This window comes from Leucoraja erinacea, chromosome 32, assembly GCF_028641065.1.
Source record: "Leucoraja erinacea ecotype New England chromosome 32, Leri_hhj_1, whole genome shotgun sequence".
NCBI lineage: Eukaryota > Metazoa > Chordata > Chondrichthyes > Rajiformes > Rajidae > Leucoraja > Leucoraja erinaceus.
Genome location: NC_073408.1, coordinates 26,076,165 through 26,103,692, shown reverse-complemented (window position 1 = coordinate 26,103,692; position 27,528 = coordinate 26,076,165). Strand labels below are relative to the sequence as shown.

At 42.5% G+C, this 27,528-nt stretch overlaps 1 protein-coding gene across 1 annotated transcript in view; it reads right to left on the bottom strand.

The window, feature by feature from the left end:
- The window catches only part of aplp2 (amyloid beta (A4) precursor-like protein 2), a 132,838-nt gene that overhangs the window by 46,004 nt on the left and 59,306 nt on the right, over positions 1 to 27,528 (bottom strand). The window contains 2 exon segments of the mRNA XM_055660939.1: positions 776 to 957; positions 9,561 to 9,673. Coding sequence (XP_055516914.1) covers positions 776 to 957; positions 9,561 to 9,673 — 295 coding nt within the window.

Sequence of the window (27,528 nt, the reverse complement as noted above, 5' to 3'; positions counted from 1 at the left end):
TTTACATAAACATCCATCACAGTGAGTCTCCAACATCTCCTCACTGTGATGGAAGGCAAAGTCTTTATCTCTTCCCTTTGTTCCTTCTCCCGTGGTCCAGCAGTCCAACTGCAGTGTCGAGGCGAACTGGGGCTCTGATGTTAAAGCCCCCGGCGGGCGATGGTAAGTCCTGAGGCCGTTTAAGCCACGCTGGGTGATGTTAGGCCCGGCTCCATGTCCTTAAACCCGTGATTCCAGCGGGAGAAGTCGCCGTTGCGGAGCTCGTAAAAGCGGTCTCCCACCAGGGACTTGGAGCTCCCGATGTTCCCGTCCACCAGGTCTGCGGCCGGTGCCTCCGAACTCTAAAAGTCGGGTCGCAGCCGCACGCCACCACAGCTCTTCCCGCTCCGAAGTTGGCCAGCTCTGCAATGTCAGTTCCGCAGGCTCTGCAACTGGAGCCCTCAGGTTAGTCCCGGCCGGAGGTCGCCGCAGGTTCCACGATGTTAGGCCCAACGACATCCAAGACCCAACAGGAAATAGTTGGGTCCCCGCACAGGGAAGAGATTTAAACGGTTTCCCCCACAGCCCCCCACATATACACAGCTAAAAAAAATAATGAAAACTAACTCAAGACATACATTTAACAAGACAAAAATAAAAAAAGACAGACGACTGTAGTCGAGCCGCTGCCGTTAGGCGCCACCACTAACGTTTGTAGGAGTCCATTACTTTACCCACATGAACTGCAGTGCGTAGTGTTTGATAAATTCAACTGCTTTCTTCAACAAAGACGTACCTTGATTCAACAATCTCTTCCTCCTCCATCTCATCGACATTTTCAAGATCAGACTCTTCAGAACTCACATCATCGATTTTGTTCTGGGGGCAGCAAACATACTCGGTGCCATGGAACTTGTCGATGCCACATGGAAGCAACATCCCATAGGTGTGCAGAATCATCGTCTCAGCAACACATGCCTACAACACAAGGGCATCGACAACTGAGATCACGAACAACTGGAATGTGTAAATCGTATGTGTTCAACTAAATACTGTTGCATTAATAATCAACTGGCTGGTGATAATTCAGGTAAGCCATCAACATTTTAATTAAGAGCCAAAACACCCAATGAAAAGATAACCAATTTTTAATTAGACACGGCCACCTAAAATGGTGCTGAACCCAAATCTACAAATACCATCACAATGAAATTCTAGCCCTAGAATATATAAACACCATACGAAACATGTCTGATTCTGCTGCAATTGAGCATCTCACACCTCATCTGACAACTCCATCACACAGAGTTCATAGAGAAACCCTTTAGCCCATGGGTGGAAATCCCGGGGGGAGGGGGTGGAATGGAGGACACACGTCCCTCCCATGTTTTGAGAGGTGGAGGGCAATGTTTTGTAATCCGTATTTTGAAATTCGGTGAAAAGAAATCTTGTAAAATCTCCGCATTCCGCGAGACAATGGGGGTGTCACTGTTAAGCGCTTGTTAAATGTCTGCATTAACATCGTATTAACACGATGTGTCACCAATTGTGTTTTAACCTTCAAGTATCACTGAAGGTAATGGGTATCGGATTTAAACAGGTCGGAGGATTGGCGTACTGCGCATGTTGTTCCATTGACATATCATTTCACTTGCACTTTTTGTGCAATGTGACAAATAAACCGTTGTATTGTATTGTATTGTTGTATAGTATTGTTTAAAAAGGGGTCTAAGAGTAAACCTAGCAATTATAGACCTGTTAGTTTGACGTCAGTGGTGGGCAAATTAATGGAAAGGATACTTAGAGATAATATATGTAAGCATCTGGATAAACAGGGTCTGATTAGGAACAGTCAACATGGATTTGTGCCTGGAAGGTCTTGTTTAACTAATCTTCTTGAATTTTTTGAAGATGTTACTCGGGAAATTGATGAGGGTAACGCAGTGGATGTTGTGTATATGGACTTCAGTAAGGCCTTTGACAAGGTTCCTCATGGAAGGTTGGTTAAGAAGGTTCAATGGTTGGGTATTAATGGTGGAGTAGCAAGATGGATTCAACAGTGGCTGAATGGGAGATGCCAGAGAGTAATGGTGGATGGTTGTTTGTCAGGTTGGAGGCCAGTGACGAGCCACAGGGATCTGTGTTGGGTCCACTGTTGTTTGTCATGTACATCAATGATCTGGATGATGGTGTGGTAAATTGGATTAGTAAGTATGCAGATGATACTAAGATACGTGGGGTTGCGGGTAATGAAGTAGAGTTTCAATGTCTACAGAGAGATTTATGCCAGTTGGAAGAGTGGGCTGAAAGATGGCAGATGGAGTTTAATGCTGATAAGTGTGAGGTGCTACATCTTGGCAGGACAAATCAAAATAGGATGCACATGGTAAATGATAGGGAATTGAAGAATGTAGGCGAACAGAGGGATCTGGGAATAACTGTGCACAGTTCCCTGAAAGTGGAATCTCATGTAGATAGGGTGGTAAAGAAAGCTTTTGGTGTGCTGGCCTTTATAAATCAGAGCATTGAGTATAGAAGTTGGGATGTAATGTTAAAATTGTATAAGGCATTGGTGAGGCCAATTCTGGAGTATGGTGTACAATTTTGGTCACCTAATTATAGGAAGGATGTCAACAAAATAGAGAGAGTACAGAGGAGATTTACTAGAATGTTGCCTGGGTTTCAGCAACTAAGTTACAGAGAAAGGTTGAACAAGTTAGGGCTTTATTCTTTGGAGCGCAGAAGGTTAAGGGGGGACTTGATAGAGGTTTTTAAAATGATGAGAGGGATAGACAGAGTTGACGTAGAAAAGCTTTTCCCTCTGAGAGTAGGGAAGATTCAAACAAGGGGACATGACATGAGAATTAAGGGACTGAAGGTTCGTTTTTATCATTTAAAAATAAATTGGATAGTTATATGGATGGGAAGGGAATGGAGGGTTATGGTTTGAGCGCAGGTATATGGGACTAGGGGAGATTATGTGTTCGGCACGGACTAGAAGGGTCGAGATGGCCTGTTTCCGTGCTGTAATTGTTATATGTTATATGTTAGGTCAGGTCATTAAGGGCTCTGGTCGAAAGGGTTTCCTGGCTGCCTTGCAGGTAAGTCCCTCATTCACGGTCACTCATCTTATTTAGTATTTTTTTCCCATCTCTCTCTCCCTCCTCCAAGGTTGGTTCTTCTGTTTGCCTTTATTTGCTTCAGTTTGTTTGTGTTATTTACCACATTGTAGCTTTTGAAAGATTCAAGCGGCTATCAGACGCTTTCTAAGGGCCGAATCGGCCTGTTCGCAGGGCCTTTCATCGCATGGCGCGGCTTAAAATCAAATTGCTGCGCCGAGGAGATCGAGGCTCCCGATGTTGAAGCCCCCACCGGGGGTGGGGATTCAAGCTCCACGATTCGGGGCGGCCGAAGCTGCTGTTGTTGGAGGTCGGAGTCGGTCACCAAGCAGGTCAACTCCCGATGTTACCGTCCACAGGGCCCAAGGCCGAAGCCTCGCATGTATGTGTGTGCTCGTGCGGCCACCAAGAAATCGCCCCTAAATTGTGTCCCTCGCCATGTTTTGATAGCTATTTCCAGCTGCACCAACCAACAACCACCCATCTTGCATCAATCTGGCTTTAATCCCAATGTTTATTCACCCTAATATTCTCATTAACTTCCCCCCAGATTCTAACACTCCCCTATGGGGCCAATATAGCCTATTAAACTGCCAACCTGTGTGCATTTGGGATGTGGAGGAAACTGGAGCACCTGGAGAAAACCTAAGCAGTCTACCTGAAGTCAGGATTGAACCTGTGCCTCTGGCACTGTTAAGCTGTGGGCCGAGCATCGAAAACGTGTCTAGAATTTAACTTTCTTGACCCATGTCTCGGAACTACATGAAATTTTGCACAGATTTAGATAAAATATAATAGAGATGGAAGTCATAACTCGTCAGTGCCAAAAGTTGCACATTAATTATTTACACTAATTAGAAAATGAGATCGAAAAAGTAAGCGCCATCTAATGTCTAATGCCCATATTACACAATGGGGAGCGTAATTCCGAGCTGCGGTCTATTTAAACCATATATTATCATACTAATATATATATATATATATGCAGGCCAACAAGTTATAAAGTTTTGAATTGGGGCAAGGTCAACTTTGACCTTCTTGGGCTGCTGAGCTTTGTATAGTGAGGGAGGTCCCACTGGGCTCTCAGTTACAGGGCTCCTGGATTCTGACCGGATGCCCGGGCTGTAACATCAATGGGGGACACCCTTACTCGGTTAATGCGGACATTCTGCAATAACGGACATCATTCCCCCTTCCCCCTAGGGCCCACTATAATGAGCTTTAACTGTAATTCCAATTATGGAGTGCAGAGATTGTTGATGCAGGTACTTACCAGAGTTAGTGGTTGAGGCAGAAACTATAACTCCAATTAAAACAAAGGTTTAGACGAATATGGTCCCAACATAGGCAAATTGGACTAGTTTAGATGGGGATTCTTGGTTGACATTGGTGTACAAGGGCCTGTACCCATGATGCATGACTCTGTGACTAGAGTGAGGGGTAAGGCAAATAGGATAAGGAAGCCTGGATGACAAGAGATATTGAAGAAAAAGGGAGGTGGCTTGGGTCAGATAATTGGGACCAAACCCCCTGGATCAGTATAGTGGACTGAAGTGCATACTTAAGAAGGAAATCAGGAGGGCAAAAAGAGAGCATGAGATTGTTCTGGGAAAGAAGGTTAAGGAGCATCCTAAGAGAATTGTATATATTGTAGAAAATAGGGTAACGAGAGAAAATGGGGCCCTTCAGAAGTCAAAGTGGCCATCCATGTATGCAGCTGCAGGAGATGGGCAAACTATATAACCATATAACAATTACAGCACGGAAACAGGCCATCTCGACCCTTCTAGTCCGTGCCGAACCACGTATTCTCCCCCTAGTCCCATACAGCTGTGTTCAGGCCATAACCCTCCATACCTTTCCCGTCCATATAACTATCCAATTTATTTTTAAATGATAAAAATGAACATGCCTCCACCACCTTCACTGGAAGCTCATTCCACACAGCCACCATTCTCTGAGTAAAGAAGTTCCCCCTCATGTTACCCCTAAACTTCTGTCCCTTAATTCTCATGTCATGTCCCCTTGTTTGAATCTTCCCTACTCTCAGTGGGAAAAGCTTATCCACGTCAGCTCTGTCTATCCCTCTCATCATTTTAAAGACCTCTATCAAGTCCCCCCCTTAACCTTCTGCGCTCCAAAGAATAAAGCCCTAACTTGTTCAACCTTTCTCTGTAACTTAGTTGCTGAAACCCAGGCAACATTCTAGTAAATCTCCTCTGTACTCTCTCTATTTTGTTGACATCCTTCCTATAATTAGGCGACCAAAATTGTACACCATACTCCAAAATTGGCCTCACCAATGCCGTGTACAATTTTAACATTACATCCCAACTTCTATACTCAATGCTCTGATTTATAAAGGCCAGCACACCAAAAGCTTTATTTACCACCCTATCTACATGAGATTCCACTTTCAGGGAACTGTGCACAGTTATTCCCAGATCCCTCTGTTCACCTGCATTCTTCAATTCCCTACCATTTACTATGTACGTCCTATTTTGATTTGTCCTGCCAAGATGTAGCACCTCACACTTATCAGCATTAAACTCCATCTGCCATCTTTCAGCCCACTCTTCCAACTGGCATAAATCTCTCTGTAGACTTTGAAAATCTACTTCATTATCCACAACCCCACCTATCTTAGTATCATCTGCATCCTTACTAATCCAATTTACCACACCATCATCCAGATCATTGATGTACATGACAAACAACAGTGGACCCAACACAGATCCCTGTGGCACCCCACTAGTCACTGGCCTCCAACCTGACAAACAACCATCCACCATTACTCTCTGGCATCTCCCATTCAGCCACTGTTGAATCCATCTTGCTACTCCTCCATTAATCCCCAACCATTGAACCTTATTAACCAACCTTCCGTGAGGAACCTTGTCAAAGGCCTTACTGAAGTCCATGTATACAACATCCACTGCTTTACCCTCATCAATTTCCCGAGTAACCTCTTCAAAAAATTCAAGAAGATTAGTCAAACATGACCTTCCAGGCACAAATCCATGTTGACTGTTCCTAATCAGACCCTGTTTATCCAGATGCTTATATATATTATCTCTAAGTATCCTTTCCATTAATTTGCCCACCACTGACGTCAAACTAACAGGTCTATAATTGCTAGGTTTACTCTTAGACCCCTTTTTAAACAATGGAACAACATGCGCAGTACGCCAATCCTCCGGCACTATTCCCGTTTCTAATGACATTTGAAATATTTCTGTCATAGCCCCTGCTATTTCTACACTAACTTTCCTCAATGTCCTAGGGAATATCCTGTCCGGACCTGGAGACTTATCCACTTTTATATTTCTCAAAAGTGTCAGTACTTCCTCTTCTTTGATCCTCATAGTTTCCATAGCTGCTCTACTTGTTTCCCTTACCTCACATAATTCAATATCCTTCTCCTTGGTGAATACCGAAGAAAAGAAATTGTTCAATATCTCCCCCATCTCATTTGGCTCTGCAGATAGCTGTCCACTCTGACTCTCTAATGGACCAACTTTATCCCTCGTTATCCTTTTGCTATTAATATAGCTGTAGAAACCCTTAGGATTTACTTTCACCTTACTTGCCAAAGCAACCTCATATCTTCTTTTAGCTTTTCTAATTTCTTTCTTGAGATTCTTTTTACATTCTTTATACTCCTCAAGCACCTCCTTTACTCCATGCTGCCTATAATTATTGTAGATCTCTCTCTTTTTCTGAACCAAGTGTCCAATTTCCCTTGAAAACCATGGCTCTTTCCAATTTTTACTATTTCCTTTCAACCGAACAGGGACATAAAGATTCTGTACTCTTAAAATTTCACCTTTAAATGTCCTCCATTTCTCTTCCACATCTTTCCCATAAAACAAACTGTCCCAATTTACTCCTTTTAAATCCTTTCGCATCTCATCAAAGTTAGCCTTTCTCCAATCAAAAATCTCAACCCTAGGTCCAGTTCTGACCCTCTCCATAATTATATTGAAACTAATGGTATTGTGATCACTGGTCCCGAACTGTTCCCCAATGCATACCTCTGCCACCTGACCCGTCTCATTTCCTAACAGGCGGTCCAGCACTGCCCCTTCTCTAGTAAGTACTTCTATGTATTGCTGCAAAAAACTATCCTGCACACATTTTACAAACTCCAACCCATCCAGCCCATTTACAGAATGTGTTTCCCAGTCTATGTGTGGAAAATTGAAATCTCCCACAATCACTACCTTGTGCTTACTACTAATATCTGCAATCTCCTTACATATTTGCTCTTCCAATTCTCGCTCCCCATTTGGCGGTCTATAATACACCCCTATAAGTGTTTCTACCCCTTTCCCATTTCTCAGTTCCACCCAAATAGCCTCCCTAGACGAGCCCTCTAATCTATCCTGCCAAAGCACTGCTGTAATATATTCCCTGATAAGCAATGCAACACCTCCTCCTCTTGAATGAATATTTGAAACTCAATGAATATTTCTTCTGTATTTATCATGGAGATTGACAAGACTCTGAAGATACAAGGAACTACAGATGTTGGAATCTTGAGCAAAACTGAAACTACTGGAGTAAATCAATGGGTCAGGCGGCACCTGGGCAAGTATGGATACATTACATTTTGAGTCGGGATCAATATTCGGACTGATAGTAGTGGGGTGGGGGGAGAAAGCTGGAAAGAGGTGGGGGGCGGGGCAAATAGGTGCACACCTCCTCCATTGTCCATTGTCATTGAGACCACACGCAAACTAGAGGAACAGCACATTATATTCTGCTTGGGTAGCTAACAACACAACGGACACTGGATTCTCCAATTTTAAGTAATAGCCTTTCTTCACCCCTTCTCTCTGCTCACTGACACCCCCCCCCCCCGCCCCTTCCCAACCCTGGTGCGCACCCATTACTACTCCCGCTGTCCCTCCCTTTGGATTTATATTTCACTCCTCTCCTTACCTAACACACTTTTGTCTCTTTTTCATTTCTAGCATTTGTCCACTCGTCTCCCAATTGAAAACCCCCCTATACCCGAGTTATAAGGAGATTGGATGGGCAGGGACCGTTTTGAACAGGTGCATGGACGGGAAAGGTTTAGAGGGATGTTCTGATAAAGCTTCACCGAGTCCGTACCGCACATTAACACAAGTACACACACAGTAGGGACAATTTACACTTGTACCAAGTATACAAACTCAAGCCAACTAACCTACAAACCTGTACATCTTTGGAGTATGGGAGGAAACCCACGCAGTCACAGGGAGAACGTACAAACTACGCACAGACAGCACCCATTGTCGGGAACCAACCTGGGTCTCTGGCGCTGCAAGCGCTGTAAGGCAACAACTCTACCGCTGTGCCACCATGCCGCCCATTTGGTAAGACAAACCAGGGCAGGGTTTCACAGTAGATGGTATTGCTCTGAGGAGCGTTGTAGAGCAGAGACACCTTGGGATGCAAGTACATAATTCCATGAAAGTGGTGACACAAGTCTTTACTTTAGACTGAAACTGAAACTTTACAGATGCAGTGCAGAAACTCGTCCTTCATCCCACACCAACCAACGATCAGCCCATACACTACCACTACAGGCACATTAGGTACTATTTATTTTTTTAACCAAAGCCAATTAACCTACAAACCTGTTCAAGAGGGAACTGCAGATGCTGGAAGATCGAAGGTACACAAAATTGCTGGTAAAACTCAGCGGGTGCAGCAGCATCTATGGAGCGAAGGAAATAGGCGAAGTTTCGGGCCAAAACCCTTCTTCAGACTGATGGGGGGTGGGAGAAGGAAGGAAAAGGGGAGGAGGACGCAAGGTCCCTGGGCGGAATATGAGGTGCTGGGAGGAACAGCACCTCATATTCCGCCTGGGGACCTTGCGTCCGGATGGCATTAACATTGACTTCTCCCAATTTTGCTAGCCTTTGCTGTCTCCTCCCCTTCCTTAACCCTCTAGCTGTCTCCTCCCACCCTCCTATCCGCCCGCCCTCGGGCTCCTCCTCCTCCCCTTTTCCTTCCTTCTACCCCCCCCCCCCCCCATCAGTCTGAAGAAGGGTTTCGGCCCGAAACTTTGCCTATTTCCTTCGCTCCATAGATGCTGCTGCACCCGCTGAGTTTCTCCAGCAATGCAGATTCAGATTCAGATTCAATTTTAATTTTGTGAACCTACAAACCTGTATGTCTTTGGAGTGCAGGAGGACACCGGAAAAAACCTACGCTGTCATGAGGAGAACGTCCATACAGCCAGCACCCGTAGACAGGATCGAACCCGGGTCTCTGGCGCTGTATGCCAGCAACTCTACCGCTGCACCACCATGCTGCCCCCTGAACCGTCAGGGTAGTGAAGAAGTCATGTGGCATGCTTTCCATCATTAGGCTGAGTACAGAGTACAAGAGTTGGAATGTCATGTTACGGCCACAGTTGGTATACCGTGTGCAGTTCTGGTCACCCTGCCACCCCCATTTTGTTCTTACCGCTTTAGCAACCGTCTGCCAGTACTGGTGACTCCGACACTCATCCATGCGTTCTTTGTGGAAGAAACGGCATTTTTCAGGAACGAGGAGCACGTCGCTCACAAACTCACCCACTGGCAAGAAAAATAAATGAATTAGTATTTATATTCCCAGAACTATAGAGACAAGTTTTCAAACATCTAAAACAGGTCACACAAATGAATAGACTCATCACAGATTTTGAAAATTTGTACAGTATTGTACAGTAATTTCAAAATCTTTGGGGGACTAATTGAAAAGTTATTTCACAGAGGTGACAAAGGCATGATGAATCCGCACAGCCTCCTTCTGCGCTTAACAATTCTGTGTAATTCCAACATTCCAAAAATAAGCTTTTGCAAAGTTGCCTAAATCCAGGTTACAAATTTTGCAGAATTGAGAGATTTCATTAAAATATGTCAATAGGCATTTTTATGCTCTTTAAAATCAATTGGCTCATATCTTTTGAAGACTCATAACTAGTTTCATCAAAAGGGTGAGAGGAGAGAGCACAAAATGCTTGGCTCTGGGCTATTACACTCAACTTGTTGACGTTGACCAAAACAAAGGCGATTTAAGTTACTCCAGTTCCATTTCTATTAGGCTGTAACTATGAAGGTTGCTCTTCATGTCTATTCCAGGTACTCTGTAAATGTGCTCAGTATGTATGCTTCCAACTGTATTCAGATAGCGACTACCCCCCTCTTCTCCCAATACCCTTTCACTCCTTCTACCAACAAAACTATACCAACTTCTCTCCCAAGGTATTGAGCTTTGCACCAATAGAGATGTTTTTCTGAACCTTCTGAATTTTGTAGTCGGCAGGGCAGTACTCTGCATATTGCCAACTTGGACAGTTTTACTTTTTTTTTTAAAATTAAGCCAATTAACCTACAAACCTGTACGTCTTTGGAGTGTAGGAGGAAACCAAAGTTCTCGGAGAAAACTTACGCAGATCACGGGGAGAACGTACAAACTCCATACAGACAGCACCTGCAGTCAGGATCGAACCCGGGTCTCTGGCGCTGCATTTTGCTGTAAGGCAGCAACTCTACCGCTGTGCCACCGTGACTGCCGTTTCATGATAATCTGGTTGTTAAGAGTATAATCATAGAAACATAGAAAATTGAGCCAGGACCACCATTCAATTTGATCATGGCTGATTATCCAGAATCAGTACCTGGTTCCTGCTTTCTCCCCATATCCCTCAACTCCCTTAGCCCTAAGAGCTATATCTAACTCTCCCTTGGAAACACCGGGTACATTAGCCTCCCCTGCCCTCTGTGGCAGAGAATTCCACAAATTCACAACATCCGAATGAAAATGTTTTCCTCGTCTCAGACACACACACACACACACACACACACACACACACACACATCCAAGATCAGAGTTTTATAAGTATAAAGATAGAGCCATTATATTGTCAGAATTATGTTGTACAGAAAAGATCTTCGGGCCAATTTATGCATTCTGGCCAAAGTGTCTACCAGAGCTAATCACATTTAAACAAGTGTATTGTACTTCGATCACTTCCTCTGGCAGCCCGTTCCATACACTCACCATCCTGTGTGAAAAAGCTGACTCAAATCTTTTCCCTCTCATCATAAAGTTGTGCCCTCTAGTTTAGACTCCCCTACCCTGCGAAATTGACTGCGACCATTCATCTCACCTTTGCTTCTCATAACTTTCTCAAAGAAAATGTTGTTGACTTTTCTCAACTGTTGTGACTGATGCCCCATTGCCAGATACAGATTGCTCACCTGACATTTAACAGAAGAGATCAGTAAGTCCTTTCAAACATACCATTTTCCTTATTTATGTCTGGAAGATGAATTTAAATATAAATGAATAATAATCATAAAAAGCTTCCATTTTCATTTTCATTTTCTTCCGCTATCATTACTGTGTGGTGAGTGGGTAGGTATCACTATAGAAATGATGAATCAATCAATCACTCCTGGTTTTCATCCAGGTGAAAGCCTTTGCTCTTTCATATTCTTTTTTCTACCTCCATTACATTCCTAATTAGCAGTACAGTGACTTTAGAGGGTCCTTCCTTACGAGTTGTAGTTTAATTATTTGCATCCCAATAAATCAATTACAGTCCCAATACAGAGACTTAAACAGATATTTAAAGTACTGGGAGACACAGCGCAATAGAGCCGCCGTCTCACAGCATCAGAGAACCAGGTCAGGTGCTGTTTGTGTGAATTTTACACATTCTTCTTATAATGCCTGGTTTTATTCCAGGTGCTCTGGTTTTCTCCCACGTCCCAAAGATGTATAGGTTAATAGGTTAACTGCCCTCTGTGAATTGTCCTTGGTGGTAGTGCCATTTACGTTTTTAGAGATACACGTGGATATGCAAGGAATAGAGGGTTGTGGATCATGTGCAGGCATGAGATATTTAGCTTGACATGGTCAGAACAGACATCGTAGTCTGTTCTGACTTGTTTCTGTGCTGTACTTTGAACAAGCGCGTGGGAATCTGGTGGAAAATAAAAAATGCTAGTAAAATAGGAATAGTGTAAAAATAAGTGGTGGGTGTGAACTCGTATGGCTAAACCAAATGTTTCTCTGCTGTATCTCTCTACGGACCAAAGATGAGATTGACAAAACGGTGCGGTACCAAATTCATACTTACCTGTCCTTTCAGGTAAACAAAAACATTCTATGACAATTTAAAAAGCAATAGAATAGCATGAATGTCTTCAGCCCACAATGTCTGCACCAACCATAATGCCATCAACTCTTATCTGCTGGCACATTATGCATATCCCACCACATCCTGCATAAGCATGTGCCTATCCAAAAGTATCTTATATGCCACCAACGTATCTGCCTCCAACATCACCCCTAGCAGAATAATCCAGGCAATCACCACACTCTGTGTAAAAACCTTGTCCCGCAGCTTTTTTAAACATTGCCCTCTGGTCCTTGACATTTCCACCCAAGGAAAAAGATTCAAGACTCCCCTAAACTTCCAGTGTTCCAGAGAAAATAACCCAGGTCTTTCCAACTATCCTTGTAGCTAATACCTTCTAATCCAGGTATCATTCTGGTAAACATCTTCTGCAACCATTCTGCACCCTTTCAAAATGATCCTTATTCTTCCTGCAAGCAGTGACCAGAACGGCATGTAGTACTCCCAATGCATATAACCATATAACCATATAACAATTACAGCACGGAAACAGGCCATCTCGGCCCTACAAGTCCGTGCCGAACAATTTTTTTTCCCCCTTAGTCCCACCTGCCTGCACTCATACCATAACCCTCCATTCCCTTCTCATCCATATGCCTATCCAATTTATTTTTAAATGATACCAATGAACCTGCCTCCACCACTTCCACTGGAAGCTCATTCCACACCGCTACCACTCTCTGAGTAAAGAAGTTCCCCCTCATATTACCCCTAAACTTCTGTCCCTTAATTCTGAAGTCATGTCCTCTTGTTTGAATCCTCCCTATTCTCAAAGGGAAAAGCTTGTCCACATCAACTCTGTCTATCCCTCTCATCATTTTAAAGATGCAACCTAACTAAAGTCCAATAAAGCTGCATCATGACTTCCTGATTCTAACGCACAATATCCTGGTCAATGAAAGCAAGCATACCACATGCCTTCTTCACCACTCTACTTGTGTTGACATTTTCAGGGAGTTATGGACTTGGACTTCAAGATCCCTCCGTACACCAATGCTGTTAAGGGTCTTGCCATTAATTGTACATTTTCCCCTTGCATTTGACCTCACATTGGTGCCCATTATGCTCAATTTGCTATTTCTTTGCTCATTTCTGTACCTGATCTATATCCCACTGTATAATTTGATGGCGTTCCACACAGTTTACATAGAAACATAGAAAATAGGTGGAGGTCATTTGGCCCTTCGAGCTAGCACCGCCATTCATTGTGATCATGGCTGATCGTCCCCCATCAATAACCCGTGCCTGCCTTCTCCCCATATCCCTTGACTCCACTACCCCCTAGAGCTCTATCTAACTCTCTCTTAAATCCATCCAGTGATTTGGCATCCACTGCCCTCTGTGGCAGGGAATTCCATAAATTCACAACTCTCTGGGTGAAAAAGTTTTTTCTCACCTCAGTCTTAAATGACCTCCCCTTTATTCTAAGACTGTGGCCCCTGGTTCTGGACTCGCCCAACATTGGGAACATTTTTCCTGCATCTAACTTGTCCAGTCCTTTTATAATTTTATATGTTTCTATAAGATCCCCCCTCATCCTTCTAAACTCCAGTGAATACAAGCTAGTCTTTTCAATCTTTCCTCATATGACAGTCCCGCCATCTCAGGGATCAATCTCGTGAACCTACGCTGCACTGCCTCAATCACAAGGATGTCCTTCCTCAAATTAGGAGACCGAAACTGCACACAATACTCCAGATGTGGTATCACCAGAGCCCAAGACAACTGCAGAAGAACCTCTTTAATCCTATACTGAAATCCTCTTGTTATGAAGGCCAACATTCCATTAGCTTTCTTCACTGCCTGCTGTGGGGCCTGAATGCAATCACCTCCTACAAGGCGAAACCAGGAGGCAGCTCGAATGTCGGCGAAACATCACTCTGTGACAAGCTCAATGCGTTTTATGCATGCTTTGATAGGGAGAATATGATGTGCTTTCCCGAGCCCCCATTCGCTGTGATGGTATTTCAGTCTCAGTCACAGAGGCCGACGTCAGGAAATCCTTCAGAGGGGTGAACCCTCGAAAAGTGCCTGGACCTGATGGTATACCCGTTCTAAATACCTGTGCGGACCAACTGGCTAGAATTTTTACGGACATTTTCAACCTCTCACTTCTGAGGTCTGAGGTCCCCACCTGCTTTAAAAGTGCATCAATTATACCAGTGCCTAAGAAGAGTAAGGTGACGTGCCTCAATGACTATCGACCAGTGGCACAAACGCCGATGGTGATGAAGTGCTTTGAGAGGTTGATCATGGAGCAAATCAACTCCTACCTCAACAAAAACCTGGTGCCACTGCAGTTCGCTTACGACCACCACAGATCAATGGTGGATGCGATCTCGCTGGCCCTCCACTCCGCTCTGGATCACTTGGACAACAAAAACTCACTTGAACTTGAACTTGTACCTGCACTCCAACTTTCAGTGACCGGTGTACAAGGACACCCAGGTCTCGCTGTACCTCCCCCTTACCTAACCTAACCTTAATGATATAATAATCTGCCCCCTTGTTTTTGCCACCAAAGTGGATAACCTCACATTTATCTATATTATACTGCATCTGCCACGCATCTGCCCACTCACTCAAACTGTCCATGTCACCCTGCAACCTCCTACCATCCTCTTCACAGTTCACACTGCCACCCAGCTTTGTGTCATCCGCAAACTTGCTAGTGTTGCTCCTAATTCCCTCTTTCAAATCATTAATATATATGGTAAACAGTTGCAGCCCCAACACCGAGCCTTGCGGCACTCCACTCGCCACTGCCAACCAATTTTCTATCCATGTCAACACCCTACCCCCAATACCACCAGTCTCCCGTGCGGTACCTTATCAAAGCCTTAAGATTGACAAAAATGGTAGGATCACATATGTTGAGGTTAAAAAAAAAAAGGAAATTATACTATTGCATCTGCTGCACCAGCATTACTCAGCATGCATTTCATGATGCTCATCAATCAGTTTGAGAGATCCATTCTGGAGATTAAGGCCAATGAATAAAGCAGTGCATCAGGAGATAAGACACGTGGGCTGAGTACAAGAACACAAATAGAAAAGTTATAATTTAACTATCTAGCCTACTCCACAAGAGAAAGATCCATTGGCTGATTTGATCTTGAGATTCACCTTGTCCAATCCCCATAACCTTGCATTTTTCATTGCTCAACAATCTTAGTATTGAATATACTTATGAATTAGTGCTCTGGGATAGAGGATTCAAAACATTCAAATCCCAGGAACTCCTCCCATATCCGTCTTATGTGGTTACCCCTTCCCTTAATTCTGAACACGGAGAAATATCCTCAGCATCTACCTTGTCAAATCCCACAGAATTCTTAAGTTAACCTCCTATTTTTCTAAACTTAAAAGACTGCAGTCCCATCTTATCAACCCTTTTGCTATATATTACCCCCACCTCATCCAAAGAATATGTTCAGTGAATCTTTGTTGCTGTTCCAGCAAACAATAACATCTGTTCCGAAGATAGACACAAAAAGCTGGAGTAACTCAGCGGGACAGGCAGCATCTCTGGAGAAAAGGAAAGGTTGAAGTTTCGGGTTGAGACCCTTCTTCAGACGGTAGTCTGAAGGGTTTCGACCAGAAACGTCACCCAAAACAAACAGCATCTGCAGTTCCTTCTCACAAATAACATCTTTTTTTGTTTTATTTTTTATTTTATTAGAAGTTAATACAGCACAAAACAGTACAGTGGCACCTAATTTTAGGTGCCAACTATGTAATACCGTAATCCATTCTATGTACAACCTCTAGTTTTATGTTATAAGAAGGAAGTAAGCAGGACAAGAAAAAGAAAACAATAGAAAGGGGAAAACGTGGAAAAATAGATGATAGAGAGTAGAAAAACGTGAAGTGTGTATATAAAAAATAAAAAAGGAAGAGAGAAAGTGGAAAGTAGAAATAGAAGAGAAGGCCCCTTAAAAGAGAATTTTTCAAATCTGTATTCGGAGATGTAGCTCTATCCGCGTCATGAACTGAAATCCTTACGGTACCGCTGCATCACATGATTCCAAAAAGTCGATGAAAGGAGACCAACTCCTTAAGAATTGGTCATATTTATCTATTAGTCGGAGTCTCATTTCTTCAAGGCGTGCTATGTCCATCGTATTCCTAATCCACATTTTAACAGTTGGTGTGGTTGTATTTTTCCAAAATTTAAGTATCAATTCTTTCCAATTATTAACCCATAATTAAAAAAAACATTTTGATCTTTATTTAAATTGGTATCTTCTCCTATTATTCCAAATATAATCCCTTCCGTTTTGGGTTCTATTCTTGACTTGAAAATCTTTGTAAATATATCAAATATATCACTCCAAAATTTATTCAACTTTGTACATCCAACAAATGAGTGTGTTATATTAGCGTTTTGAAACAAACATTTATCGCATCTGGGAGAGACGTTTGGATAAAATTTATTCAACCTCGTTTTTGAATAATATAGTCTATGTAATAATTTGAATTGAATTAAATTATGTCTTGCATTAATAGAACAGTTATGTGTATTCATCAAATACTTTTCCCATCTATCCTTCGAGATCTTTATCATTAGCTCTTGTTCCCAATCTTCCCTTAATGCTTCTGTTGAGGGTGATTCTCTATTTAATATATTATTATAAAAGTATGATATTAATTTTTGTGAATCAGCCTTAATATTCATTGCTTCTTCTAAAGGATCTAAAAATATAGTTTGAAATCTATGTGTATATTTCTTCATAAAGTCACATACCTGTATATATTTAAAATATTGATTATCCTTCAATTTAAATTTTAATTTTAATTGTTGAAATGATAACAGTTTGCCCACTTCATACATGTCCCCTACTTTCCTAATCCCCAGTCTATCCCATTGTTGATATGTGTTGTCGATGAGAGACGGTTTGAATGCGGGGTTGTTCAATAGTGGGGTTAGTACTGATAAATTATTTAATTTCAAGGATACTTTTATTTGTTTCCAAATTCTTATTATATTGTGAATAATTGGGTTCTTCTTATATATTGTACTATTCAATTTTATCGGTGAGAGCAGGATCGTTCCTATATCGTGCGGATAGCACTCCTCTTTCTCCATTCTTATCCACTCCAACTGCTGAGTGGAACTATCCAGCCAGTATATTATGTTCTTAATATGCACTGCCCAGTAGTAATATATAAAGTTAGGTAATGATAAACCCCCAACTTCTTTAGATTTGCACAAATGCTTTTGTTGAATTCTATGTGTTCTGTAGTCCCATATAAAATTAGTGATAGTGGAATCTAATTTTTTGAAAAAATATTTTGGAATATATATTGGGATCGCTTGAAACAAATATATTAATTGTGGTAAGAAAGTCATTTTTATAGCGTTAATTCTACCTATCAATGATAGTGGAAGCGTTTTCCAAAATTTAATCGTATCATTCAGTTTATTTAATAGTGGTATAAAATTGGCACTAAATAATGATTTGTGTCTTCTCGTAATTTGAATACCCAGGTACTTGAATATTTCTGTTGCAATTTTGAAGGGGAATTTTAGTAAGTGTCTCGAATCCTGTGGTTTTAAAGACATAATTTCGCTTTTATTCCAATTTATCCTATATCCTGAAAAAGAGCCGAATTCCTCAATTAGTGTTAATAAGGTGGGTATACTCGTTTGTGTATTAGTAATATATAAAAGGATATCATCAGCGTATAATGAAATTTTATTCTTTGAGTCCTTGGTGTTATATCCGTGAATATTCGGGTGATTTCTAATCCTTTCGGCCAGCGGTTCTATCATAAGGGCAAATAGCAATGGTGATAAGGCACACCCTTGCCTATTACCCCTTGATAAGTAAAATTTTGGAGATAGCGTATTGTTAGTTAATATTCTTGCCGTAGGTCTATCATAAAGTAGTTTAATCCATCTAATAAAATTCTCTCCCATATTAAATTTTTGGAGTACCTTGTATAAATACTGCCATTCTACTTGATCAAATGCCTTCTCTGCATCCAACTGAGAGATATCTTCATTGTCCTTCTTATGAGAGTACATTATATTAAAACTCACAAATAACATCTGTCCCTACTCTTGTGGTTAAAGTCATACAAAACCAGGCTTTTTGACCCACCATTTCCTTACCAACCATGAATCTATACTAATCCCATTTATCAGCACAACCTCGATGCCGTAGCAATTTAGGTGATCTAGGTTTTCCTTTAATGTTATAAGAGTACCTCCCTCCACGATCTACTCGGGGAACATGACCCGGACAATCACAATCTGGGTGAATAAGACCTTCCTCCAATCTCTTCTAAACCTTTTATCCCTTATTCAAAACTTACTCCCATATTTTGGATGCTTTTGCTCATGAAAGGTTTCCAAAAGTCTACACCTTTCATCAGTTTCTAAAGGTCAAACAATCCCCCCCCCCTTCGTTCAAAAGAAGACATATCCAGCCGTTCAAGTGTCTCATAACTGAAGCGCTCATTTCCAGGCAACATCCCAGTAAACCTCCTCTGCTACCACTCCAAATGTCTTTCTTGAATAAAGGTTTCACATTTGTTGAACTCCACTCATCTGCCACCAGACTCCATCCATCATTCTTGCATTGGAAGCCAACTTTCTGTTTGTCTTTCTAATTACTTTCTCATAGGCCTATACAGCATTGAATCAGGTCTTTCACTGTTCACTCCACAACCCACCTCACCGCCCACCCCAGATTCTACCAGCAACCTACACACTTGCTGCAATTTATTCTGCCCAATTAACATACCAATCTACATGCCTTCAGTGTGTGGGAAGAAATGAACACAGAGGAAATCTAGGCAGTCATCGGAAAAACCTGCATATTCCACACAAATAGCACCAGACTGAGCCTAGTCTTAGAATACAGAACAGTACAGCACAAGAACAGGCCTTTGGACACAATGTCTGTGCCAAGACTAACTTCCATCTGCCTGCCTGCACATGATTCATGTCTCTCCATTCCCTGTATATCTATGTGCCTATTCTGAATAAGTCTGAAGAAGGGTCTTGATCCAAAACATCACCCATTCCTTCTCTCCAGAGATGCTGCCTGTCCCGCTGAGTTACTCCAGCATTTTGTACCTATTTAAAAGCCTCTTAATTGCCGCAATTGTATCTGCCTCCATAACCCTCTCTGGCAGCATGTTCGTCACCCACTGCCCTCTTTGTAAAAAGCTTGCTGTGCCATTTCTTACAAACTTTGCTCCTTTCACCTTAAAGCTATTCCTCTTAGTAATTCAAACAGATACTCTATATTTCTTGTGCAAAGACACTCCGAATTCTCTGATCAAGAATATTTAATTGGGTCACTGCATTTAAATAAATATTCTGAAATAAAAAGTAAGTTCTGAATAAGTTCGGAAGATCAGGCAGCATCCGAATAAATTGAATGCAAGAGCAGATCAGAATGGGAAAGGATAAAATTAATACTCAGTCTTTTTCCCAGGGTAGAATATTCTAAAACGGGAGGCTTAAGGTGAGAGGGAAGGGATTTAAGAGGAACATCAGGGGCAAGTTTTTCACTGAGGATAATCTGTATCCGGAATGTGTTGTCAGAGGATGCTATAGAAGAGAATACAATTGTGACTTTCATAAGACAATTGGACAACTAAAAACAGGCAAGGTTAAGTGGGCTAGGGCCAAATGCAGGCAAATGCCAATATGATCGTCATGGACAACGTGGGCCAAAAGGCCTGTTTCCATGCTGTATAGCTTTATGACTGGAAGGAGTATTAGTCCATTTGATTACTCATTCTTGCTTTGCCATTAATAAGATCATGGATGCTCTTTTAACTCAGCACTTACTAATTCTAATCTAGGGAGAGGCAGGCCATTTGGCCCTTTGAGCATGCTGTACCTGTATTAAAGATCATGGCTGATCTTCTACCTCAATGCCATTTCCCTGCACTACTCTATCTTGATTACCTAAATATTTAGAAAACTGATGAACTGTATCAAACACTGACTTTTCTGTCCTGGGCCTCCTCCATTGTCAGCGTGAGGCTAAACGCACATTGGAGGATCACCACCTCATATTTCACTTGGGCAGCTTAAAACTCAGCAGTATGAATATTGATTTCTCTAACTTCAAGTAACCCTTGCATCCCCTCTCTCTCCATCTCCCCCCTAGTCCTCGTACTAGTTTCATTGTCGTCCTGGTAAGTTCCATTGTCTGGAACTCTTTTTCACCTAGCCCACATCTAACAATGTTTTGTGTATCACTGTTACCTTTTTGCATATCTTTCATTCATTTGTTCTATATCTCTCCATATCACCGTCTATATCACTCTTTCCCATTCCCCGACTCTCAGTCTGAAGATGGGTCTCGACCGAAACGCCAGCTATTCATTTCTCCAGAGATGCTGTCTGACCCACTAAGTTACTCCAGCTTTTTGTGTCTATCCTCGGTCTAAACCAGCATCTGCAGTTCCTTCCTACCATTATTTTTCTGTTTTCTTTCGCTTTGGTGCCTTCAAGGTAAAACTTTTATTACATACTAGACCAAGTGCAGACCCGTTGGGTCTGTTCCCCCAACGTGCGGTTGTGGGGGGGGGGGCGGCATGCAGCGTCACACACTAACTATCCCCCGCCCCCCCCTCACGCTAATTATCCCCCTAGATATTATATTAATATTATTCATTTGCTTCTTTTATCCCATAACCACCCTATCTACTGACGCATAGCCCCCAACTTGCAGTCACATCTAGAGGGGTGGGCAGGCGGGGGTGGAGAGTGAGGGCAGAGAGAGAAGGCGCAGACACAGAGAGAGAGACAGAGACACAGAGAGTGGGGCAAGAGGGATAGTGGGGTGGAGAGGAGGGCAAGAGGGAGCAGAACCAACTCAGAATCTACCCAGTTTATATTTAGATTAGTCCATGATAATTATTTTATCTGCCTCTCCTAGAGTGGGGTTAGTGCATGCTGTTAGATTTATTACATCTACATTTCATGATTTATTACATCTACATTTATTTTGTGTTTTATACAGCTGCTGCTGTTTGGGGACATACAGATATCTTCCAAAAATGTTTTCTGGTCTTCGCTCTTTCTTCGATTCAGCCAAAGAGATTCTGCTCCTTGATTTTCCAAGATAAGCACCTTTGTCTTGGTGTATTAAACCAATACTCAGGGCTGCCCCATTCTTTTCTCTTTTTGAAGTTAAGTGCCTTGGAATATTTAGATTCTAACCTCGGTCACTGTGTAAGCAATTGTCTGAAAAGGGACAATTTCCAACACCCAAGAAAGGGAGTTTGTGGAGTGCCTCCGAGATAGATTCTTAGAGCAGCTTGTACTGGGGCCTACCAGGGAAAGGCAATTCTGGATTTAGTGTTGTGTAATGAACTGGATTTAATGTTGTGTAATAGAAACATAGAAAATAGGTGTAGGAGGAGGCCATTCGGCCCTTCAAGCCAGCACCGCCATTCATTGTGATCATGGCTGATCGTCCCCAATCAATAACCTGTGCCTGCCTTCTCCCATTGATTCCACTAGCCCCTAGAGCTCTATCCAACTCTCTCTTAAATCCATCCAGTGATTTGGCTTCCACTGCCCTCTGTGTCAGGGAATTCCACAAATTCACAACTCTCTGGGTGAAAATGTTATTTCTCACCTCAGTCTCCCCTTTATTCTAAGACTGCAGTAAAGAGGTTTGTCTACAGTTGTATAGGGCTCTGGTGAGACAACATCTGGGGTATTGTGTACAGTTTTGGTCTCCTAATTTGAGGAAGGACATCCTTGTGATTGAGGCAGTGCAGCGTAGGTTCACAAGATTGATCCCTGGGATGGCGGGATGAGCCCTATACAGCTGCAGAAGAGCCTCTTTACTCCTATACTGAAATCCTCTTGTTATGAAGGCCAACATTCCATTAGCTTTCTTCACTGCCTGCTGTACCTGCACGCCAACTTTCAGTGACTGGTGTACAAGAACACCCAGGTCTCGCTGCACCTCCCCGTTACCTAACCTAACCCCATTGAGATAATAATCTGCCCCCTTGTTTTTGCCACCAAAGTGGATAACCTCATATTTATCTGTATTATACTGTATCTGCCACGCATCTGCCCACTCACTCAACCTGTCCAGGTCACCCTGCAACCTCCTAACATCCTCTTCACAGTTCACACTGTCATCCGCAAACTTGCTAGTGTTGCTCCTAATTCCCTCTTCCAAATCATTAATATATATGGTAAACAGTTGCAGCCCCAACACCGAACCCTGCGGCATCCACTCGCCACTGCCTGCCAGTCTGAAAAGGTCCCGTTCACTCCTACTCTTTGCTTCCTGTCTGCCAACCAATTTTCTATCCCAGTCAACACCCTACCCCCAATACCATGTGCTCTAATTTTAGTCACCAGTCTCCCATGCAGGACCTTATCAAAGGCTTTCTGAAAGTCTAGATACACTACATCCACTGGCTCCCCTTCATCCATTTTACTTGTCAATTCCTCAAAAAATTCCAAAAGATTCGGCACGGACTAGAAGGGTCGAGATGGACTGTTTCCGTGCTGTAATTGTTATATGGTTATATGATTAGTCAAGCATGTTTTTCCTTTCATAAATCCATGATGACTTGGACTAATCCTTTTACTGCTATCCAAATGCCTCATTATTAACTCTTTAATAATTGACCCCAGCATCTTTCCCACCAAAGTCAGGCTAACTGGTCTGTAATTCCCTGTTTTCTCTCTCGCTGCTTTCTTGAAAAGTGGGATAACATTAGCTATCCTCCACTCCACAGGAACTGATCCTGAATCTATTGAACATTGGAAAATGATCACCAATGCGTCTACTATTTCTAGAGCCACCTCCCTGAGGACCCTAGGATGATGACCATCAGGCCCATGGGATTTATCATCCTTCAGTCCCATTAGCCTACCCAATACTATTTCTCATCTAATGAAAATTTATTTCAGTTCCTCTAGCCCCTTGGATCCTCTGCCCTCCAGTACATCTGGGAGATTGTTTGTGTCTTCCTTAGACAGATCCGAAGTACCTGTTCAACTCTTCTGCCATTTCCTTGTTCCCCATACTCATTTCACTCGTGTATGCTTCAAGGGACCCACATTTGACTTTGTTATTCTTTTTCCCTTAACATATCTAAAGAAGCTTTTACTGTCCTTCTTTACATTCCTGGCCAGCTTCCCCTCGTACTTCATCTTTTCAGCCCGTATTGCCCGTTTTGTTTCCTTCTGTTGTCCTATGAAAGTTTCCCAAACCTCTGGCTTCCGGCTACTCTTTGCTGTGTTATACATCTTTTCTTTTAGTTTTATTCTATCCCTAATTTCTCTTGTCAGCCACGGTTGCCTCCTACTCCCCTTAGAATCTTTCTTCCTTTTTGGAATGAAATGATCTTACGTCTTCCAGATTATGCCCAGAAATTCCTGTCATTGCTGTTCCACCGTCATTCCTGCTCGTATCCCTTTCCAGTCTACCTTGGCCAACTCCTCATGCTCATGCCTTCATAATCCCCTCTGTTCAACTGCATCACTGACACTTCCGATTTAACCTTCTCCTTCTCAAATTGCAGATTAAAACTAATCATATTATGAACCGGATTTGATAAGGGAACTTAAGGTAAAGGAGCCATTAGGAGGTAGGGACCATAATATGATATGTTTTAATCTACAATTTGAGAGGTAGAGGAGAAAATCAGAAGTGTCAGTATTACAGTTGAGCAAAGGGGACTAGGAGGCATGAGGGAGGAGCTGGCCAAAGTTGACTGGAAAAAGACCCTAGCAGGGATGACAGTGGAACAACAATGGCAGGTATTTCTGGGAATTATACAGGTGGTGCAGGATCAGTTCATTCCATAGAAGAAGATAGATTCTAAGGGGAGTAAGAGGTGACCGTGGCTGACAAGAGAAGTCAAGGACAGTATAAAAGTAAAAGATAAGTATAACATAGCAAAGATGAGTGGTAAACCAGAGGATTAGGAAACTTTTAAAGAGCAACAGAAGATAACTAAAAAAGCAATTAAAAAGAAAAGATGAGGTACGAAGGTAAGCTAGCCAAGAATATAAAGGAGGATAGTAAATGCTTCTTTAGGTATGTGAAGAGGAAAAAAATTAGTTAAGACAAATGTCGGTCCCTTGAAGACAGAAACAGGTGAATTTATTATGGAGAACAAGGAAATGGCAGACGAGTTTATCCATCTTCATTAAGGAAGACACAAAAAATCTCCCAGATGTACTAATGGCCAGAGGATCTAGGGTGACGGAGGAACTGAAGGAAATTCACATTAGGCAGGAAATGGTATTGGGTAGACTGATGGGACAGAAGGTTGATAAATCCCCAGGACCTGATGGTCTGCATCCCAGGGTACTTAAGGAAGTGGCTCTAGAAGTCATGAACGCATTGGTGATCATTTTCCAATGTTCTATAGATTCAGGATCAGTTCCTGTGGATTGGAGGGTAGCTAATGTTATCCCACTTTTTAAGAAAGGCGGGAGAGAGAAAACAGGGAATTATAGACCAGTTAGCCTGACATCGGTGGTGGGGAAGATACCAGAGTCAATTATACAAGATGAAATAGCGGCACATTTGGATAGCAGTAACAGGATCGGTCCGAGTCAGCATGGATTTACAAAGGGGAAACCATGCTTGACTAATATTCTGGAATTTTTTGAGGATGTAACTAGAAAAATGGACAAGGGAGAGTCAGTGGATGTAGTGTACCTGGACTTTTAGAAAGCATTTGATAAGGTCTCACATAGGAGATTACTGGGCAAAATTAGAGCAAATAGTATTGGGGGTAGAGTGCTGATATGGATAGAAAATTAGTCGGCAGACAGGAAACAATGTGTAGGGATTAACTGGTCCTTTTCAGAATGGCAGGCAGTGACTAGTGGGGTACCGCATGGCTCAATGGTGCTAGGACCGCAGTTATTTACAATATACATTAATGATTTAGATGAAGGGATTAAAAGTAACATTAGCAAATTTACAGATGACACAAAGCTGTGTGGCAGTGTGAACTGTGAGGAGGATGCTGTGAGGATGCAGGGTGACATGGACAGGTTGGGTGAGTGGGCAGATGCATGGCAACAAAAGGAAGGCAGATTATTATCTGAATGGGGTCAAGTTGGGAAAAGGGGAAGCACAACGAGATCTGGGGGTCCTTGTTCATCTGTCACTGAAAGTAAGCATGCAGGTACAGCAGGCAGTGACGAAAGCTAATGGCATGTTGGCCTTCATAACAAGAGGAGTTGAGTATAGGATCAAAGAGGTCCTACTGCAGTTGTACAGGGCCCTAGTGAAACCACACCTGGAGTAATGTGTGCAGTTTTGGTCTCCATATTTGAGGAAGGACATTCTTGTTATTGAGGGAGTGCAGCATAGGTTCACCAGATTAATTCCCGGGATGGCAGGACTGTCAAATGTTGAAAGAATGTAGCGACAGGGCTTGTATACACTAGAATTTAGGATGAGAGGATATCTTATTGAAACATATAAGATTATTAAGGGATTGGACATGCTAGAGGCAGGAAACATGTTCCCGATGTTGGGGGAGTCCAGAACCAAGGGCCACAGTTTAAGAATAAGGAGCAGGCTATTTAGAACGGAGATGAGGAAAACATTTCCACCCAGAGAGTTGTCAATCTGTGGAATTCTCCGTCTCAGAAGGCAGTGGAGGCCAATTCTCTGGATGCTTTCAAGAGGGAGTTAGATAGAGCTCTTAAAGATAGCGGAGTCAAGGGGTTTGGGGAGAAGGCGGAACGGGGTACAAATTGTGGATGATCAGCCATGAGCGCAATGAATGGCCGACTCCTGCACCTATTGTCTATAAAAGGCTAATAGAACATACTAATTTATTTCTACATGCCATTAATTCATCTGTCAGATGAATGCAGAGCATTGAACTTTGTCATTTTGCCATATTTTCCTAGTTTGACCAGAAATAGAGAAATATTTATTGACAGGCTCGGATTTTAGCGAGCAGTTTTGCTCTGCTATACTGCCACATTACATTACTCTTTCAAATTTTACCTCACCAACTATTTTGTTTAAACCCATATCAATTGTTTAATACGTGGCTTTAAAAATGGTGCAAGGAGGAGGGATTCAAATTTTTAGGGCATTGGAACCAGTTCTGGGGGAGATGGGACCAGTACAAACAGGACGGTCTGCACCTGGGCTGGAATGGAACCAATGTCCTTGGGGGAGTGTTTGCTAGTGCTGTCGGGGAGGATTTAAACTAATGTGGCAGGGGGATGGGTACAAGAGCAGAGAGGCAGGGGGGTGTAAAATGAGGGTAGAAGCAATAGGTAGCAAGGTGAAAAGTAAGTGTCAGGCAGACAAAACCAGGGCAAAAATCAAAAAGGGCCACTTTTCAACGTAATTGTATAAGGGGCAAGAGTGTTGTAAAAACAAGCCTGAAGGCTTTGTGTCTCAATGCAAGGAGTATTCGTAATAAGGGGATGAGTTGAACGTGCAGATAGCCATTAATGATTATGATATAGCTGGGATCACGGAGTACATGGCTCCAGGGTGACCAAGGCTGGGAGCTGAACATCCAGGGATATTCAATATTCAGGAGGGATAGGGGGAAAGGAAAAGGAGGTGGGGTAGCGTTGCTGGTTAGAGAGGAGATTAACGCAATGAAAAGGAAGGACATTAGTTTGGAAAATGTGGAATGGGTATGGGTAGAGCTGCGAAACACTAAGGGGCAGAAACGCTGGTGGGTGTTGTGTACAGGCCACCTAACAGTAGTAGTGAAGTTGGAGATGGTATCAAACAAGAAATTAGAAATGCGTGCGACAAAGGCAAAACAGTTATAATGGGTGACTTCAATCTACATGTAGATTGGGTGAATCAAATTGGCAGGGGTGCTGAGGAAGAGGATTTCTTGGAATGTGTGCGGGATAGTTATCTAAATCAACATGTAGAGGAACCAACGAGAGAGCAGGCTATTTTAGACTGCGTATTGAGTAATGAGGAAGTGTTAGTTAGCAGTCTTGTTGTACGTGCCCCCTTGGGCAAGAGTGACCATAATATGGTTGAGTTCTTCATTAGGATGGAAAGTGACATTGTTAATTCAGAAACAATGGTTCTGAACTTAAAGAAAGGTAACTTTGAGGGTATGAGACGTTAATTGGCCAAGATTGACTGGCAATTAATTCTAAAAGGGTTGACGGTGGATATGCAATGGAAGACATTTAAAGACTGCATGGATGGACTACAACAATTGTTCATCCCAGTTTGGCAAAAGAATAAATCAGGGAAGGTAGTGCACCGTGGATAA